At 51.6% G+C, this 18,440-nt stretch overlaps 1 protein-coding gene across 6 annotated transcripts in view; it reads left to right on the top strand.

The window, feature by feature from the left end:
* The window catches only part of APBA2 (amyloid beta precursor protein binding family A member 2), a 237,419-nt gene that overhangs the window by 199,245 nt on the left and 19,734 nt on the right, over nt 1-18,440 (top strand). For all 6 annotated transcript variants that reach the window (XM_077939046.1, XM_015141738.3, XM_077939043.1 and 3 more), the window contains 3 exons: nt 12,881-13,026; nt 14,074-14,109; nt 17,974-18,060. In XM_077939046.1, the coding sequence (XP_077795172.1) occupies nt 12,881-13,026; nt 14,074-14,109; nt 17,974-18,060 (269 nt within the window). The remainder of the gene's footprint in view (nt 1-12,880; nt 13,027-14,073; nt 14,110-17,973; nt 18,061-18,440) is intronic.

Below are 18,440 nucleotides of genomic sequence, written 5' to 3'. Positions count from 1 at the left end.
AGCTCATTTATTTTCATCAATAAAGTTTTTCATAAAAATTCAACACATATCTTGTCTGCTGCTTGTCGTTTTATCCGTTTTATTGTTTTTCTAAATGCCGACTTTCATTTCATTATTTTTCAACATGTTGCTGTTTATAGGTACAAAGAAAGCTATCGATTTTTATGCATTAAATTTGAAACCATTGCCTTAGTGAATTCTCTTATTTTTTAAAACTAGATTTTTAGTTGTTTTCTTGAGCTTTTCCTGGCATGCAATCATACCATCTGCAAACAAGAATGATTTTTGCCGCTTCCTTTCTTGTTTTCTATTACTTCTTATTGCCTAATCAGATTGGGTAGAACAGCAGTAACAATTTTACATAATAGTAGGATATGGCTTCCTAAAAACAACACCTTTTTGAAAGATCTGTACTTTTAATTTTCTCATAAAAATATCAAGCATATGAAAAAATAGCTTCAGTATTTACCCATTCATGGCTAGGTATTTAATCTATACCCTGACTCTTTCCCAGATTATTCTAAAGCAAATCTCAGATCTTACATCATAGCCTCTTTAAATATTTCATATTGTGTCTCTAAAATATAGAAATTCTGTTTTAAAAGATAATTTCAATGCCGTTATCACAACTAAAATAAAGTTAATATTTGTTTATACCGTTAAATATTCGTTTGTGTTTGCATTTTCCCAGTTTAAAGGCGCTGTTTGAATGGGGATCCAAACAAAATCTATCGATTGAGATTGGTCAATGCATTTCATAATTCTCTTACGTCTCTTATAGGTGGTCCATCCATCTCTTTTTTCTGTCTTACAAATTTTTGTTGGTGTTATTGTGGAAGAATCTGTCATTTATCCTGTAGCGTTTCTTGCAGTGTGGATTTTGCTGATTGCATCTTCATGGTGCTGTTTAATGTGTTCCTCTATTCTCTGTGTCCTGTAAAATAGTGGTTGTTTTTAGACATAGAGGCTTGATCAGATTCAGTTTGGTTGTTTGGGCAAAATCTTTCATACATATTACTGTGTCGTTCTGTTGGGAGGCACATGATATCTGGTCATCTCTTTTTTGGTGATATTAGCAACCATTGATGATCATTGTCTAGATCTAGTAATTGATTAGAAGTTGCCAAATGGTAGTGTTCTAATTTCATCATTTCTTCTTCATTAGTTAGCTGGAATTCTATGTAGAGAAACTTTCCCTCAAGTATTTGGTTACCCTGAATATGGTTCTTATAAGAAAAGCAGATTAAATGTTTGATTTCTTCTCTTTACTGAAAAATTTAAAAATTAATGAGCTGTCCAGGCGCAGTGGGTCACGCCTGTAATCCCAGCACTTTGGGAGGCCGAGATGAGCAGATCACGAGGTCAGGAGTTCGAGACCATCCTGGCTAACATGGTGAAACCCTGTCTCTACTAAAAATAAAAAATTAGCCAGGCATGGTGGCGGGCACCTGTCATCCCAGCTGCTTGGGAGGCTGAGACAGGAGAATGGCGTGAACCTGGGAGGCAGAGCTTGCAGTGAGCTGAAATCGTGCCACTGCACTCCAGCCTGGGTGACAGAGCAAGACTCCATCTCAAAAAAAAAAAAAAAAAAAAAAAAAAAAAAAAATTAATGAGTTTCCCCAACAGCTTTTAGAAGACAACCGGTGAGGTTGTGTATGATGTTGTTAGCACAGTTGGTGTGTTTTCTGTGTTGTTACCATGCTTATTGGTGCTCAAGTTTTCTATGGCCAATAGGAGCTTCTTTAGGTTGTTTTCTGAGTCCTATCAATGTAAACCCAGTAGTCTTTGATTGTTTCCTTCCTTTCTCGTGTATTCCAGAATCATCTTAAATATTTCTTGCCCCAGGTCTGGCCAGTTGGTTCTTTCTCCGAGGAGCCCTGTGGAATAACATTTAGAGACTGTAATCTGGGTAGTACGGTTGCTCATTGCTGTAGATTTGGTGAGAGTGTATATGTCTGTGTGGAAGGCAGCCTCCTAAATGGCCCCCAGGGGCCCCCGCCTCCTGGTGTTCATGGCCGTGAGTCCTGCCCTCCCCTCGTGTGGGGGATGGACCTATTGACAGCTTGTATTGAATAGAATCTGGCAGAAGTGATGGGATATGGCTTCCTAGATCAGGTTACAAAGAGATGTGGCTTCTCTCTCAACTTGCCCTTTCTTGTTCTCTCTTACTTGTTCCCTCTGAAGGAACCAAGCTGGCCTGGTGTGGTTGGCAGTTACCCCATCCAGAGGCCCACGTGGCACAGGACTGATGTCTCTGGCCAATGGCCTGGTAAGAGAACTTGGAAGTGGGTGACCCCTCTTCAGGTGTTCAGATGGCTGCAGCACCACTCAGTACCTCGCTGCCTGTGACACATGAGAGGTCCTGAGCCACAGTCACCCAGCTAAGCCACACCCAGATTCCCGATCCACAGAAACTCTCAGAGAATCCATGGTTGTTGTTTTAAGCCACTAAATTCCCGAGTTATTTGTTATGCAGCCAACAATAACTAATACACAGCATATTTTTTTAAGATAAAATAACGTCATGATTCCTAATGATACTTTGTCAGGTTTATAGGTTCTAACATTTGTAGTTTCTTTTTCCTGTGCCCCAAATTCCTGTTCTCAAGGACACCGGCATAATTTTGCATTGGTTTTATTCCGTTAACCTTACAACAGTCTCAGAATAACAATACCAACACTGCCAAGGACACATGATTGTAGATACAGATTACAATTTATTTGCATTTACTTTTGTCTTTAGAATACATCCCACAAGGGATGTACAGTCAGACGACTGTGTTTTAAAATATTTTGGAATAGATCACAACTGGATACACTTTTAGATTCATTTATTTCATTTTTCTCTTATTTGGAATTTGCTTTTTCCATTTAATTTTGTTTTGTAATTATATAAAATACTTACATGGTATGAAATTCAAATAAACAACATAGGGTGTATGCAGAGAGGTCAGTTTCTTCCCCTATTTGTCCCCCCACCTCCCAGTTTCTTCCTTTGTGTAGGTGACCATTTTGAGCATTTTACCTATTTTTATTGTAAGCATATCTTCCCCTTTCTTAGGTAAATGGTAGTGGAGTAGAGCCCTGCATGTCCATCTTGCTTTCTTCACTTCACACTAAACCCTGGCGGTGATGCCACAGCTCTGTGCTGTTCACAGCATGGAGAGGATATTCTGTAGGACTCTACTGTGCGGATAGATGTCTCCTATTCAGGAGCATTTGGGCGGTTTCCAGGGTTTTGCTATTACAGATAGTGCTGCTGCAGTGAAGCGCCTATGCATATGCTTTTTCCTGTTTTTGCCATTAAAAACAAATTATTTATTATGCTTTTTCTGGGAAGTCATCCTCCCAGCTGCAAGGGTTAGGATCTGTCTTGGGCAACTCTGCATCGTCTTGAGCTTGGCTTTGACCTTCCTTCCCTGACTCTCTGTTGTGGCTTGTCTTCCTCCTATCAGCCAGTGACTTACTCTTGTTCACTGGGAGTCTCAAGTTCAACACCGTGGAACCCCCAAATCTCTTTTATCAGTGACAAAGCCTGTGCCGCAGGCCCAGGTGTGGCCTCTCCCTGGTGAATGTCCATAGGTGTGGTTTTCAAATGGTGTCTTCTCTTTCATATCAGCCTTATAGGGTCACCTTCTGTGGGGGCTTCTTGAAGCACAGGCCCTGGCAGTAGCGGAGAGTCGGGTCTGGAGGCCACACCTTAGCTCGGCGGCAGCAGGTCTCACTTGAGATGCCAGTTACACGACTGTGATGCTCACCCACTCCTGCCTCCTCTCCCCAGTCCAGACCCAGGGGGCACTCCAGGGGCAGGCTCTCCTGCTGATCTGGTGGCTCGCCTCTCCCAGTCCTGTCCTGCCCCATTACAACTGCAGCCCCTCCTGCCAGTTGAGGCCAGGTCCCATCTGCACTTTGGAACCGCACACGATCCGATGTCGTTTGTCTCCTGTCCCTATCACTCGCCCCTCCACTGGCTTTTGACCACATCTGCCCCACCCTGCATCTATCCACACCCCCCGCGCTACCTGCCCCTTTTCCTTCACAACAGGAATCTGGGAGTGGCCGCCTCGTTGCCTGCACCTCGCCTGCACCTCCCCTGCACCTCTCAGCCCCTCTCTGGCTCCGGCCCCGCCTTTTCTGAAACAGCTCTTTGAGGTCACAGCTGACTTCCTTGATACTGTGCCCAATACACGAGGTCTCCTTGTAGTTGACCTCCTGCTAGCATGGGCGCAGGCGGGCAGGTCTCCCTTTCTAAGCCCCTTCTTTTCCTGGTATTTAGCAGAGCAGAGTCCTGGGGCTGCATCCTGCCCCCTTGCCCATGACATTCCCTTGCAGACTCATCCGTGCCTGCAGCTTCACTTGGCACCTGCAGATGGTTCATTCCCAAACCTGTTTTCTAACCAGGACTCCTGAGTCCAGCCACTTACTGAGCATCCAGGCTCCTGCCAGTAAACTTGCCTGGAGTCCCCAACCCAAGCTCAGTCCTCTCCCAGGCACCCCTTCTCAGTGAGGGGCAGGTCTCTCCATCGAGCTGTGCAACCATTGTCTAGCCTCCTCATCCTCTTTCAGACTCCAGTCCAACTTCCCGTCCTGTTGACGGACCCCTAAATCCCCATCTGTTGCTGTTTCTCCATCTCCATCATCACCCTGGTCCACACCATCATTGCCACTCACGTGCCGGGATGGCGACAGTAGCCCCTCAGCTGCTCTCCCTTCTTCCTCTCTGCTGCCTGCCCCTCTGCCAGAGTTCATTTCTAAAGGAGTAGTTGGGCCACTTCCCTGATGGATACCCTGGAGTGACAGTCCTTATGGCCTGTCACCCGTGGCTCCAGGGTCCTCACATCTGGCCAGCGCTTCCCCCTACCCTGGACTTGTCTCAGCTGCTGGCCCACCCCCTGGGCTTCCAGTCCAGATATCCTATAGCTCTTCTAAGGTGCCATTGTCTCTGCACCCTAGGGCCTTTCACCTGCTCCCGCCTCAGCCTGGAAAGCTTTCTCCTCCTTTTGCCTGTGGCTTGTTGATTCCTTCTCCTCCTCCAGACCTCAAGCTTAAATGGCAGCCACCCCCAAATTCCTCACCAGAGCAGGCTCCCCCGTCCCTTCCTTCCCAGGGCCATAGCCTCCCTTCCCAGCATTCGCCACGGCCCATCCTGATGCATTTGTTCTGTGGCTGTGGGACTGCTGTCAGCCTCACTGTGTAGCCTGTGAGCTCCATGTTTCTGTCTTGATACCGGTCTTCACACAGTGGGTTCAGAAATGCTGAGCCCCTGAACTCATGACAATGAAGTTGGGCGCAGCCATGACCCACTTAGATGGTCCTTATTTGTGAAATGGGGACCCTGAGATCGGTTCATGGGGTGGATGAGGACCGGCTGGAACTGTACCATTGTTGCACAGAGGTCCTGGGGTGGTTGAGGACTGGGTGGAACTGTACCATTGTTGCACAGAGGTTGGTGATTGAGGACTGGGTGGAACTGTACCATTGTTGCACAGAGGTCCTGGGGTGGTTGAGGACTGGGTGGAACTGTACCATTGTTGCACAGAGGTCCTGGGGTGGTTGAGGACCGGCTGGAACTGTACCATTGTTGCACAGAGATCGGTGGTTGAGGACCGGGTGGAACTGTACCATTGTTGCACAGAGGTCGGTGGTTGAGGACCGGGTGGAACTGTACGATTGTTGCACAGAGGTCGGTGGTTGAGGATCGGGTGGAACTGTACCATTGTTGCACAGAGGTCGGTGGTTGAGGACCGGGTGGAACTGTACCATTGTTGCACAGAGGTCCTGGGGTGGTAGAGGACTGGGTGGAACTGTACCATTGTTGCACAGAGGTCTTGGGGTGGTTGAGGACTGGGTGGAACAGTACCGTTGTTGCACAGAGGTCCTGGGGTGGTTGAGGACTGGGTGGAACTGTACCATTGTTGCACAGAGGTTGGTGGTTGAGGATCGGGTGGAACTGTACCATTGTTGCACAGAGGTCGGTGGTTGAGGACCGGGTGGAACTGTACCATTGTTGCACAGAGGTCCTGGGGTGGTAGAGGACTGGGTGGAACTGTACCATTGTTGCACAGAGGTCTTGGGGTGGTTGAGGACTGGGTGGAACAGTACCGTTGTTGCACAGAGGTCCTGGGGTGGTTGAGGACTGGGTGGAACTGTACCATTGTTGCACAGAGGTCGGTGGTTGAGGACCGGGTGGAACTGTACCATTGTTGCACAGAGGTCGGTGGTTGAGGACCGGGTGGAACTGTACCATTGTTGTACAGAGGTCGGTGGTTGAGGACCGGGTGGAACTGTACCATTGTTGCACAGAGGCCGGTGGTTGAGGACCGGGTGGAACTGTACCATTGTTGCACAGAGGTCCTGGGGTGTTGAGGATCGGGTGGAACTGTACCATTGTTGCACAGAGTTCCTGGGGTGGTTGAGGACTGGGTGGAACTGCACCGTTGTTTCAAAGAGGTCCTGGGGTGGTTGAGGACGGGGTGGAACTGTACCATTGTTGCACAGAGGTCGGTGGTTGAGGACCGGGTGGAACTGTACCATTGTTGCACAGAGGTCGGTGGTTGAGGACCGGGTGGAACTGTACCATTGTTGCACAGAGGTCCTGGGGTGTTGAGGATCAGGTGGAACTGTACCATTGTTGCACAGAGTTCCTGGGGTGGTTGAGGACTGGGTGGAACTGTACCGTTGTTTCAAAGAGGTCCTGGGGTGGTTGAGGACTGGGTGGAACTGTACCATTGTTGCACAGAGGTCGGTGGTTGAGGACCGGGTGGAACTGTACCATTGTTGCACAGAGGTCAGTGGTTGAGGACTGGGTGGAACTGTACCATTGTTGCACAGAGGTTAGTGGTTGAGGACTGGGTGGAACTGTACCATTGTTGCACAGAGGTCCTGGGGTGGTTGAGGACTGGGTGGAACTGTACCATTGTTGCACAGAGGTTGGTGGTTGAGGACTGGGTGGAACTGTACCATTGTTGCACAGAGGTCTTGGGGTGGTTGAGGACTGGGTGGAACTGTACCATTGTTGCACAGAGGTCCTGGGGTGGTAGAGGACTGGGTGGAACTGTACCATTGTTGCACAGAGGTCGGTGGTTGAGGACTGGGTGGAACTGTACCATTGTTGCACAGAGGTCAGTGGTTGAGGACTGGGTGGAACTGGACCATTGTTGCACAGAGGTCTTGGGGTGGTTGAGGACTGGGTGGAACTGTACCATTGTTGCACAGGGGTTGGTGGTTGAGGACCGGGTGGAACTATACCATTGTTGCACAGAGGTCACGGGGTGGTTAGGGACTGGGTGGAACTGTACCATTGTTGCACAGAGGTCACGGGGTGGTTGAGGACCGGGTGGAACTGTACCATTGTTGCACAGAGGTCACGGGGTGGTTGAGGACCGGGTGGAACTGTACCATTGTTGCACAGAGGTCGGTGGTTGAGGACTGGGTGGAACTGGACCATTGTTGCACAGAGGTCTTGGGGTGGTTGAGGACCGGGTGGAACTGTACCATTGTTGCACAGAGGTTGGTGGTTGAGGACTGGGTGGAACTGTACCATTGTTGCACAGAGGTCAGGTGGTGGTTGAGGACTGGGTGGAACTGTACCATTGTTGCACAGAGGTTGGTGGTTGAGGACTGGGTGGAACTGTACCATTGTTGCACAGAGGTCTTGGGGTGGTTGAGGACTGGGTGGAACTGTACTATTGTTGCACAGAGGTTGGTGGTTGAGGACCGGGTGGAACTGTACCATTGTTGCACAGAGGTCACGGGGTGGTTAGGGACTGGGTGGAAGTGTACCATTGTTGCACAGAGGTCCTGGGGTGGTTGAGGACTGGGTGGAACTGTACCATTGTTGCACAGAGGTCTTGGGGTGGTTGAGAACTGGGTGGAACTGTACCGTTGTTGCACAGAGGTCTTGGGGTTGTTGAGGACTGGGTGGAACTGTACCGTTGTTGCACAGAGGTCCTGGGGTGGTTGAGGACTGGGTGGAACTGTACCATTGTTGCACAGAGGTCGGTGGTTGAGGACCGGGTGGAACTGTACCATTGTTGCACAGAGGTCTTGGGGTGGTAGAGGACTGGGTGGAACTGTACCACTGTTGCACAGAGGTCACGGGGTGGTCGAGGACCGGGTGGAACTGTACCATTGTTGCACAGAGGTCCTGGGGTGGTTGAGGACTGGGTGGAACTGTACCATTGTTGTACAGAGGTCGGTGGTTGAGGACTGGGTGGAACTGTACCATTGTTGCACAGAGGTCGGTGGTTGAGGACTGGGTGGAACTGTACCATTGTTGCACAGAGGTCGGTGGTTGAGGACTGGGTGGAACTGTACCATTGTTGCACAGAGGTCGGTGGTTGAGGACTGGGTGGAACTGTACCATTGTTGCACAGAGGTCGGTGGTTGAGGACTGGGTGGAACTGTACCATTGTTGCACAGAGGTCTTGGGGTGGTTGAGGACTGGGTGGAACTGTACCATTGTTGCACAGAGGTTGGTGGTTAAGGACTGGGTGGAACTGTACCATTGTTGCACAGAGGTTGGTGGTTGAGGACTGGGTGGAACTGTACCATTGTTGCACAGAGGTCGGTGGTTGAGGACTGGGTGGAACTGTACCATTGTTGCACAGAGGTCTTGGGGTGGTTGAGGACTGGGTGGAACTGTACCATTGTTGCACAGAGGTTGGTGGTTAAGGACTGGGTGGAACTGTACCATTGTTGCACAGAGGTTGGTGGTTGAGGACCGGGTGGAACTGTACCATTGTTGCACAGAGGTCACTGGTGGTTAGGGACTGGGTGGAACTGTACCATTGTTGCACAGAGGTCCTGGGGTGGTAGAGGACTGGGTGGAACTGTACCATTGTTGCACAGAGGTCTTGGGGTGGTTGAGGACTGGGTGGAACTGTACCATTGTTGCACAGAGGTCTTGGGGTGGTTGAGGAATGGGTGGAACTGTACCGTTGTTTCACAGAGGTCTTGGGGTGGTTGAGGACTGGGTGGAACTGTACCGTTGTTGCACAGAGGTCCTGGGGTGGTTGAGGACTGGGTGGAACTGTACCATTGTTGCACAGAGTTCCTGGGGTGGTAGAGGACTGGGTGGAACTGTACCATTGTTGCACAGAGGTTGGTGGTTGAGGACTGGGTGGAACTGTACCATTGTTGCACTGAGGTCTTGGGGTGGTAGAGGACTGGGTGGAACTGTACCATTGTTGCACAGAGGTCTGGTGTGTTGGACGTGAGGGCTGCACTCCAAGACTCCCTGCCTTTGCAGAGAGCAGCGAGCCTTGTGGAGGCACCCCCACACTCCCACGTACACCTGTGATCCAGCTCCACTCAGCCATCCCCTCCCAGACCCCCAGGAGATGCGGGGACAAGTGTTGGAGCTAATGAGACCCCCTGGGGCCACACTGGTGCCTTAGAAGCCTCTGTCCACCACCCATGTTCAGGGTAATTTTCTCCAAAGGTGGCAGGAGTGGAGACCCTCAGGCTTGAAGCTGTGGAACTCCCGTCCCCTTCCCTGTCCAGAGGGCCTAGGGTTTTCCTTAGCGGTGTTTCAAACAGAGGCTTCTTCTGGCAGGGGAGAACCTGGAGCACCTTATTCTTCTCCAGACTGTGCAGATACACTGTGCATACACCTATGTGAGTGAGATATACAGTGTGAAAAGGAGAAATCACTCTCTGGGGAGACAAGATCCTTAAACCTGTATCTTTATTTTCTTGTCATTTTGTCTCCCTCTGGTGGTCTCAGCTTAGGGTCAGTGCAAGACTTGAGCAAAATCACAGCAGTTTCTACCCAAACATGTGGGGCTAGCTGCTTTCATTTTCTAGTGAAGCTGTTGGATTTGGGTTCTGCGTTTCCTGCGGATGTCGAGAGCCGTGCCTGTGAATGTGATATACGCCCTGCACTGTGCCGCCCCCATTGGACTCTTCTCTGGGTCTGGGTTCTCCTCCCATGATGCACGTGAGTGGGAGGCAGGAGGCTCGGGCCACCGTGGGCTCGACTGTTTCCCACTGAACAGAAGAGCGAGGCAGGCGTGGAAGGCCCCCACGCAGAGGTGGGTGGTGGCTGGAGCTGCAGCAAGGCCCTTGAGTGCTTCACTGGCCTCGTCCTGGAAGCAGGCATCCTGGGTGCCAGCGGTGACCCCCTGCCTGGGATGGGGTACCCTTCACCCTCAGGAGCCTGTGCCCAGATGGGCCCCAGAGCTGGTGATGCTCACTTCAGGGGGAGACGAGGCCAGTCTTCCCTAAATCTACTCGAGGACATGGGTCGACATGGAAATGTGAACCTTGGAAGGGTCTGGTGCGCTGACCAGGGCCACCCTGGGGGCTGGCGAGGGAGAAGCCGGGGGCAGTGCCTGGGAAGGTAGGAGTCAGATTCCAAAGGGAAGGCTGGCCTCCCAGCCTCCCCAGGGCCTGGGGCCAACAGGGTGCCAGGCAGCCCCCACCACAGAGGACATAAGGACACTTGCCCAAGGCCCTGGTCACCTGCTGGGGCTGTGAGGCTGGGGTACCTGGGGCGCCTGGAAGAACCAGCGCTTTCCTGCAGAACAAAGTGACGCCATCTTGTGGTCAGTGAGAGCCACTGCATTGGGCGCCGCTGGGAGGCTGGGGCTTCACTGGGGGGTGCCTGTTGAGCCATGCTCACTGGGGATGGCAAGGTGGTGTGAGGTAGTAGAAACGGGCCTGCCACAGGCGCCAGGAGCCTTCCCAGCCCCACAGCCGGATGCCATAAAAGGGAGCACAGGGGATGTCTGGCGAGCCTGTGGCAGCCAAGGCTGTCATACATGCTGTCCAAGCCCCCCAGCCAGGCAGACGTGCATCCTTCACTCTGAAGAAGCCTCAGGGTAGGGTGGGGGTGCTGCATTGGGATAGCTGGATCCTGTTCTCTCTGTGGGGCTGCCTCTGATTCCCCTGGTGACAGGCCCCAGTGAACCCTCTGAGGGACAGGTGGGCAGGGGTTCCTCCCCTGGTGCCACCCCTGAATCCCGCAGTCCCCCACATTGGTGCCTGCAACCCTGCCCAGCTGGAAGGTTTATCGGCTCCAGAGCAAGGGGTGACTGGAGGATATTTAAAAGCCGTGGGAGGACGCCATTGACAGGACTCAGGTGCACAGGGGAGGGATAGAGCGGTCCTGTGAGGAGACACAGCTGGGAACACAGGTGATCCTCTGACCCCAGGGGCACGCAGACCCGCTACTGCCCAGGAAAGCAGGGCCAAGTGGGCTGAGCACCGAGGCAAAGCTCCCCACCTGGTCTGTCTGAGCAGGCGAGGGAGGGGCAGCCAGGAGTTTGAGGCAGTGGAGGAGTCTGGAATAGCTCTTGCACAGAAGAGGCTGAGCTTCCCAGAGAGACAGATGAGAGTTGTGAGGGTGTCTGGGGGCATTTGGGGTCAGGAATTTGCAATACATTTACCATAGCACTCATTTGCCCTCTTGGGCAGCTTTTTCCAGCCTCAGGTCCAGAGAAAACAGGTTGGAGATTTGCTGAACTCCTGGGGGCAGATACACAGGACTGGGGTCAGGGAGCTGCGGATACTGGGCAGATGTTGTTGAGGTGGTGGATGGCGGCACCCAAACTGGGCCAGTCGATGATTTTAACAACGGAATGGGTTAGAGGTGAGACCAGGGATCAGCTGGCTGAGGGAGGGAAGAGGTTAGGAGGCTGCTGGCAGCGAGGGCTGGGGAAGCGCAGGATGGCTGGGTCCATAATGCTGGAGGGACTCAGGGTGGGGCCAGCTGGAGCAGGAGGGGAGCCAGGAAGCCAGGGTCAAAATCCCTGACGAAAAGGGCTCTGGCCAGGAGGTGGGCAGTCAGGAGGGATAAGGCAGGTGACGTGGCCAAAATGGGTCTGAGAGGACAACCCAGCCATGGTCTAGGATAGCTCAGAGGTCGGCTGACTGCCGCCCCAGTGGCAAATCCTCCTGTCCCCCTGATTTTGCATATAAAATTCTCTTGGCACACAGCCACACCTCCTCTGTTATATATTGTCTCCGGCTGCCTTTGAACCTCAGGTACAATGGTGAATGGTTGCCACGGAGACCACAAAGCCTAAAACACATACCGTCTCGCCCTTTACAGGAGAGGTTTGTCCACCCCTAGCTGGAGCCCTGCTGTCTGGCATAGGAGCCACTCAAGATTGGTTTGTGGGCAACGTGGGCAGGACTTGGGGGTCGGCTGGATATGGCTCTAACATGTGGCTCTTTGTATTTCAATTAATTAAAATTACATACAAGAAAACGGTCCGGTCCCTCAGCTGCAGGAGCCACAGTGCCAATGCTCAAAGCCTCATGTGGGTAGTGGCTCCTGTGTTTGGGCACTGCAGAGATAGAACCTTCCATTGTGGCTGGCGGGAAGGTTTGTTGGGCCACGATGGTCTAGGGGCAGCAGATGGAACAAGCATGATGCTGCCAAGCCTGGGCCTGCGGTGTGATGGGTGTGAGGAGCTACACGGACGTCCTGAGAGGCTACAGACAGGCAAGAGCCTCGTGGGACAGATGCACAGGGACCGGCCAAGAAGCCCAGGGCACAGTCAGGTCACCAGCATGAGTTCCGGGGCTGCGGGCAAAGCATGGAAAGTGCTGTCGTGTTTGGGATGTGACACCTTCTGGATTTGCAGCCTGTGATTGTCACCTTGAGTGACAGTCATCTGGAATCCTGGCATTGTCCTCCTGACACCGTTTGTGCAGAGTTTTCTGGCCCACGCGTTGATTTTGTGCGGTTATTTGCAGCACGGGCCAGTGAGGGAAGAGACCGGCCGCCCGTGGCTGGCTGCAGATCGCGATGGTTGGGCCCTTCTGTTTTGCATCCTGGCTGCCGTGTTCCTTGTGCTATGGCCAGGCATGCAAGCCCTTTGTTCAGGGGACTTCTCCTCTAGGAAGACTCTGACTCTGTGCCCTCCTTCAGTTCCAGGGCCCTGTGAACCAGAAGACCTCATCGATGGGATCATCTTTGCTGCCAATTACCTGGGGTCCACCCAGCTGCTGTCAGAACGGAACCCTTCCAAAAACATCAGAATGATGCAAGCGCAGGAGGCCGTCAGCCGGGTCAAGGTAGAGGTGCTTCCAGGGCCCCTCAGGGATGCTCACACACTTTGGGGGGCACTGGTGGGAGGGAATGTGGCGGGGCTTAGGCCCTCTTCCAGCTCTGACTGCACAGCCCTCGGCACAGGGAGCAGGAGTGGCCCAGGTGCCGACGAGGCTGAGGGAGGCTCGTGCCTTGGCCGGGAAGAAGCTGGCTGGGCAGAGGCAACCAGCTCCTTAACAGGAGGCCCATGGAATCCCAGAAATACGACCTTTGAAGATCATCGTTCCAAAGCATTCTAGTCCTAAAACAGTCCCAAATCCCAGTTCCACAGTACGTGTATTTTTAGTGCCATTCAGAGTGCTTCCAGAAAGGGGGGAAAATATATCACGTTTTATTTAAATTCAGAACCTCAAGAAAAACTTTGACCTGCTTGTAGCTCTGAGTGCTCTTTGGATTGTCTGGTTTTTAACATTGGGTGAGCCCGGGCAAGGGGAAGATGAGACCACATCAGCAAAACTAAATGGGGTCGGGGGGAGGGGGCGCAGCCATCTGAGGTCTCAGCTCTCTGAGCAAGACAAGATCTGCAGATGCCCACCAGCCCAGGGGTGAGAAATGGGGACAGCCTCCTCCCCAGCCCTCACCATATACAACCTTCTCTAACAGAAGCAGAGGAGCACCATGAGGCCATCCGGGGTGGGCAGGAGGAAGCCAGGTAACCCAGGGCAGTGCTGAGCCCTGCTGGCCAGTGCCCCTCAGCAGAGGCCCGGCCCTCCCACCCCAGACACTTGCCTGCCTGGAGTTCAGCTTGCCTTCCTGCCGGCAGATGGCATCTTTCCTGTCCTCCGTAGATGGGGTGGTTGGCAGTCATTTTTAGCACTCCAGGGACACCTGTGTGGGCTTCTCTTGGTCAATGTGTGTGCTTGAAGTGGGCAGTGGCTGTCCACCCGTCCCTGCTGGGCTTTGCCAGGCACCAGGCCTGAGTATGGGGGCGTCAACCACCAGAGTGACATAACCTCACACACCTTCCTTCTCTCCGTGCCAACCTGCTTTTATTTTCTCTTCCATGCTCTCAGAGGATGCAGAAGGCTGCTAAGATCAAGAAAAAAGCGGTGTGTAGGGCCTTGAGGCCCTGGGACAGTGTTTGCTTGTGTTCCCATGGCTTGTCCTGGGCGGTGGGGGCCGGGGGGGTTGCCCTGGGTATCCAAATGATGTTGCAAAACAACTTTTCCTCATCCCTTGGTGGGTGAATCTTAGATGTTTGTAAATGAAACCACAGACACTTCAATTTTTTAACCACCCATTTTGGAAGGATTTATTAGTTCCTCTTTCTTAGCATCTCCGATGTTCCTGTTTTACGTGGACATTTTAAATTGATATGACATTTAGTTGATATGGCAGCGTGGTGGGGCTGGAGCCTGGGCCTCCTGTGCAGTATCACTGAATTGTTCTGATAGCTAAAGATTCCTTGCGCTTAATTTACTAAGTCAGGAGGGTGACTTTGCCCGTGTGGGGCTTTCTTTATTGGAAATGAGTTTTTGGGCTGGGTGCAGTGGCTCACACCTGTAATCCCAGCACTTTGGGAGACAGAGGCAGGAGGATCATTTGAGCCTAGGAGTTTGAGACTGGCCTGGGCAACGCAGTGAGACCCCTGTCTCCACAACTTTTTTTTTTTTTTTAATTAGCCAGGCATGGTGGCACATGCCTGAAGTCCCAGCTGCCTGGGAGGCTGAAGTGGGAGGATCACTTGAGCCTGGGAGGTCGAGGCTGCAGTGATCTGTGTTTGCACCACTGCACTCCAGCCTGGGCGACAGAGTGAGACCCTGTCTCTTAAAGAAAAAAAAAAAAAAGAAAGAAAAACACGAAAATAAGTGTTGAAACACCGGCAGACTTTTAAAAATGGGTTGACGTTGAGTCATTTGTTTGTCACCTGGTCATTTAGTAAATGCTAGAGCTTTTCCAATCTGCCTCATACAGAAAATACCAAAATAGTTGGTGTCACAAGGCTTGTTGCCCACTGTTTTCTTCTGTTTAAACAGCAGGAGATTTAGTTCCCCCTCCCTGCTTTGAAGTAATGCCATTGTCTGGCGCTGTGGTCAGAAGACCCCACGTGGGGACTCCCTCTTCTGCAGCGAGGCTTTGGTCCACCTAGGACGTCTACTTTGGTCCACCTAGGACGTCTACTTTGGTCCACCTAGGACGTCTACTTTGGTCCACCTAGGACGTCTACTTCTTGCCCAGTGGCGTCTCCTTTGATTCTGCTCAGGAGCAAGGGAACGATGGCGCTCACGTTCCTCTTCCCAGGCTGATTTCCTCTGAGCAAGGCAGAACGTGCCAAACATTGCAGACTTGCAGTTGGGATGTGCTTTTCCCAAAAAAGAGGGGCCCTCGCTTGCAGCCTCCTGGTCCAGCTGGAGCAGGGAGTCCGTACGGGCTGCAGCCGGCTTCTGGGACTTGCAGGTCCAGCAATCCTACAGAGTCACTGCCGCCTCTGGAGGGGTTGGTACAGGCAGACCCAGCTCAGAAAGCCCTCTGCGGCCAGCCAGGTGGCCGCCTGACTACATAGAATTACGGTTTGTTCTTCCTTTTTGGAAAGTGGGATGCTCAGTGTCATTGTTGAAGGCCCCTTTCCTGGCCCGGCCACAGCTGTGCGGATGACTGCAGGTCATGCCCCCCATCCACAGACGTGCCGAGGCCCACCCTGTGGCCTGTTCTCTGGTGTCTGTAGGATCCGTACTGTTGACACCCTCCCTTCTTCCGCCAAGGAGGATGACGGGTGTCCTCTCCCTGCCCTGTTACTGATGGTTTCCGCTCCAGCCTGGGTGGCTTCAGGCTGCCCCTCTTCTCCCATCCAGGGATCCCAGCCTCAGGTTTCCTCCACAATTTTCACTAATGCCAAGGTCCACCTGCAACTTTTCTCACTTACTTCTGGCTTGACCTACTTTTTAGCAAGAGGATTTTGAGCCACAATCCATGAATATAACCTTTAAATGCATGCTGATGCTGAATGTAACCAAATTTTTAAAAACAGAAGAAGTTCCTCCACAGCTGCAGATTGTCAGCTGCACTTCTTTCAACTCCTTTCTCTTTCTAATGAGTTAAAAGCAAAAAAGCCCAAAAGACCCTTTCCCTTGAAAACTGAGCTAAAATACACTTTTATTATTACAATACCGGGCCTCTCTACGACTCAGAATTCTTGAGGAATTGTCAGCAGGGAGATTTCTTATTTCAGATTTTCTGGTGAATAATTAAATCATAGTTTTTGCCGTTTTGAAATGGAAGATAGACCACCCTGGGCTCCCCAGTGACCATGGAGAATTATTCACCTTGGTGGGCAAACTAATAGAACTTGAAATTCATTGCCACTGTGCAGTGGTAATTAGGATTCTTACAAATGTAAAAACCAATGAAAGGCTCTCCTAGTTTGGGGCAGACCCTGAAGAGTTCACTCAGCTCAGAAGAGCCCATGAAACCTGTCTCACAGCCATATGGCAGGCATGCTACAGTGGCTACAGGTGATGAATGAGGCCATTTGTGGGGCACGTCTCTTGGCTTCTCCGTCATTGTGAGGACAGCACTCAGGCCAGCCCCAGGGCTCAGTCTCCCAAGGCCACTGTGGGGTGGACATGATGGTGACTGTTTAAATCAGAAGGAAAGGCTGACATTTTCATTCAGCTCCTCTGAAAATGTCTTCCCCATTTCTTAAGGATACTTAGAATCCCAAATCCAGGAAATGTAGCCTGAGTCTATAAATTCCACAGGGGTTGGCCAGAGGCGCCCTGCTTGCCACTGACAGGAGGGGCTGTGGCGACAGACCCAGGCATCCCACCCCATCTCGGTCAAGCTCCTGGCGGCCGACCCTCCGCCCTCCTGGTTGCCTCTTACAGACAGCCTCAAGAACTCACACTTAGCTAGGTGACGCGGCCGGTGGCATGCAGGCAGATTCCTGATGGCCAGTAGCATTTCCTTCTGCGTAGACTCGGGATAAAATTGCTGAGCCTTCCTTCCAGTTATTACTTTTTACATTGACAGATAAAATTGTATTTACTGTGTACAACATAATATTTTGGAGTATATACACATTGTGAAATGACTACATCTAGCTAATTCACATGTGCATTACATCACATAGTTATAATTTTTGTAATGAGAACACTACATTCATTATCTTAGCAATTTTTAAGAATATGAAATATTCTTAACAGTAGTCACCACGATGCACAATAGATCTCTGGAACTCATTTCTCCTGTCTAGCAGGAGCTCTGTGTCCGTGGACCAATACTTCCCCCTTCACTCCTTTTTGCCCAGCCCCTGGTAACCACCATGCAGCTTTCTACTTCTACTGTGAGATTGACATTTGTAGATTCCACCTGAGCGAGATAGAGATCGTGCAGTATGTATCTTTCTGTGCCTGGCCGATTTCACTACACAGTGTGTCCTCTGGGGTCATCCATGTGTTGGAAATGACACGGCTTCTTCTTTGTGAAGGCTGAGTAGGCCTCCAGCGTGTCTGCCGCCACATTTCTTTATCCATTCCTCGTGAATAGACATTGGGTTGATCCCATGTCTTGGCTGCTGTGGATGGTGCTGCCGTGAGCATGGGAGTGCAGGTGTCTCCCAGACATGCTGATTGCACTTCCTTTGGAAATATGCCCAGCAGTGGGATTGCTGGATCACAGGGTGGTTGTAGCTTGAAGTTTTTGAGGAACTGCCATACTATTCCCCACAGCAGCTGCACTAATTCACACCCTCCCACAGTGTACCAGGGTTCCCCTTCCTCCACCCCACGCCAAGGCTGCTTTTTATCTTTTTGATAAAAGCCATTCCGACGGATATCAAATGATATATTGTTGTGGTTTTAATTTGGATTTATCTGGTGATTAGGGATGTTGAGCATTTCGTCATAATGCTATTTGCATGTCCTCTATTCCGAGTTGGTTTTTAGATTTTAACAGCATCCACTGTCTTTTCTTAGAATTCTGAGGGGGATGCCCAGACACTGACGGAAGTGGACCTCTTCATTTCCACCCAGAGGATCAAGGTTTTAAATGCAGACACGCAGGTAAGCGTTAAAGGCAGTTGTTCAAAATCAGGTAAACTCCTAAGTTCAACTCCTTCTTGTCCCATGATATAGGCCCTGGTTCTCAGCAGCTTCTCTCCTGTGCCCTCTGCTCCCATCAACCCAAAGCCCATAGCTCGGGCTGCAGGAGGAGCAAGGAGCGCACAGCAGGTAGCAGTTGTGCTGGCGTCACCCCAGGGCTCTGCAGGCGGGAGGTGGGTGGGAAGACCTGCTGGGTCTTCCCCTGCTCCGCAGTCCCGGGGAGCCTGACCTCTGGAGACAGAGGAGGCAGCAGCCCCCACTGTGTGGCTCACACTGCAGCCCACCACTCCCAACCCCAGCGCCGTGCCCCGACCACCCTCCAGGTCCTCACACACCCAGAT

Source organism: Macaca mulatta, chromosome 7 (genome assembly GCF_049350105.2).
Source record: "Macaca mulatta isolate MMU2019108-1 chromosome 7, T2T-MMU8v2.0, whole genome shotgun sequence".
In the NCBI taxonomy this organism is placed as follows: domain Eukaryota; kingdom Metazoa; phylum Chordata; class Mammalia; order Primates; family Cercopithecidae; genus Macaca; species Macaca mulatta.
This window is presented reverse-complemented; position numbering and strand designations above follow the sequence as displayed.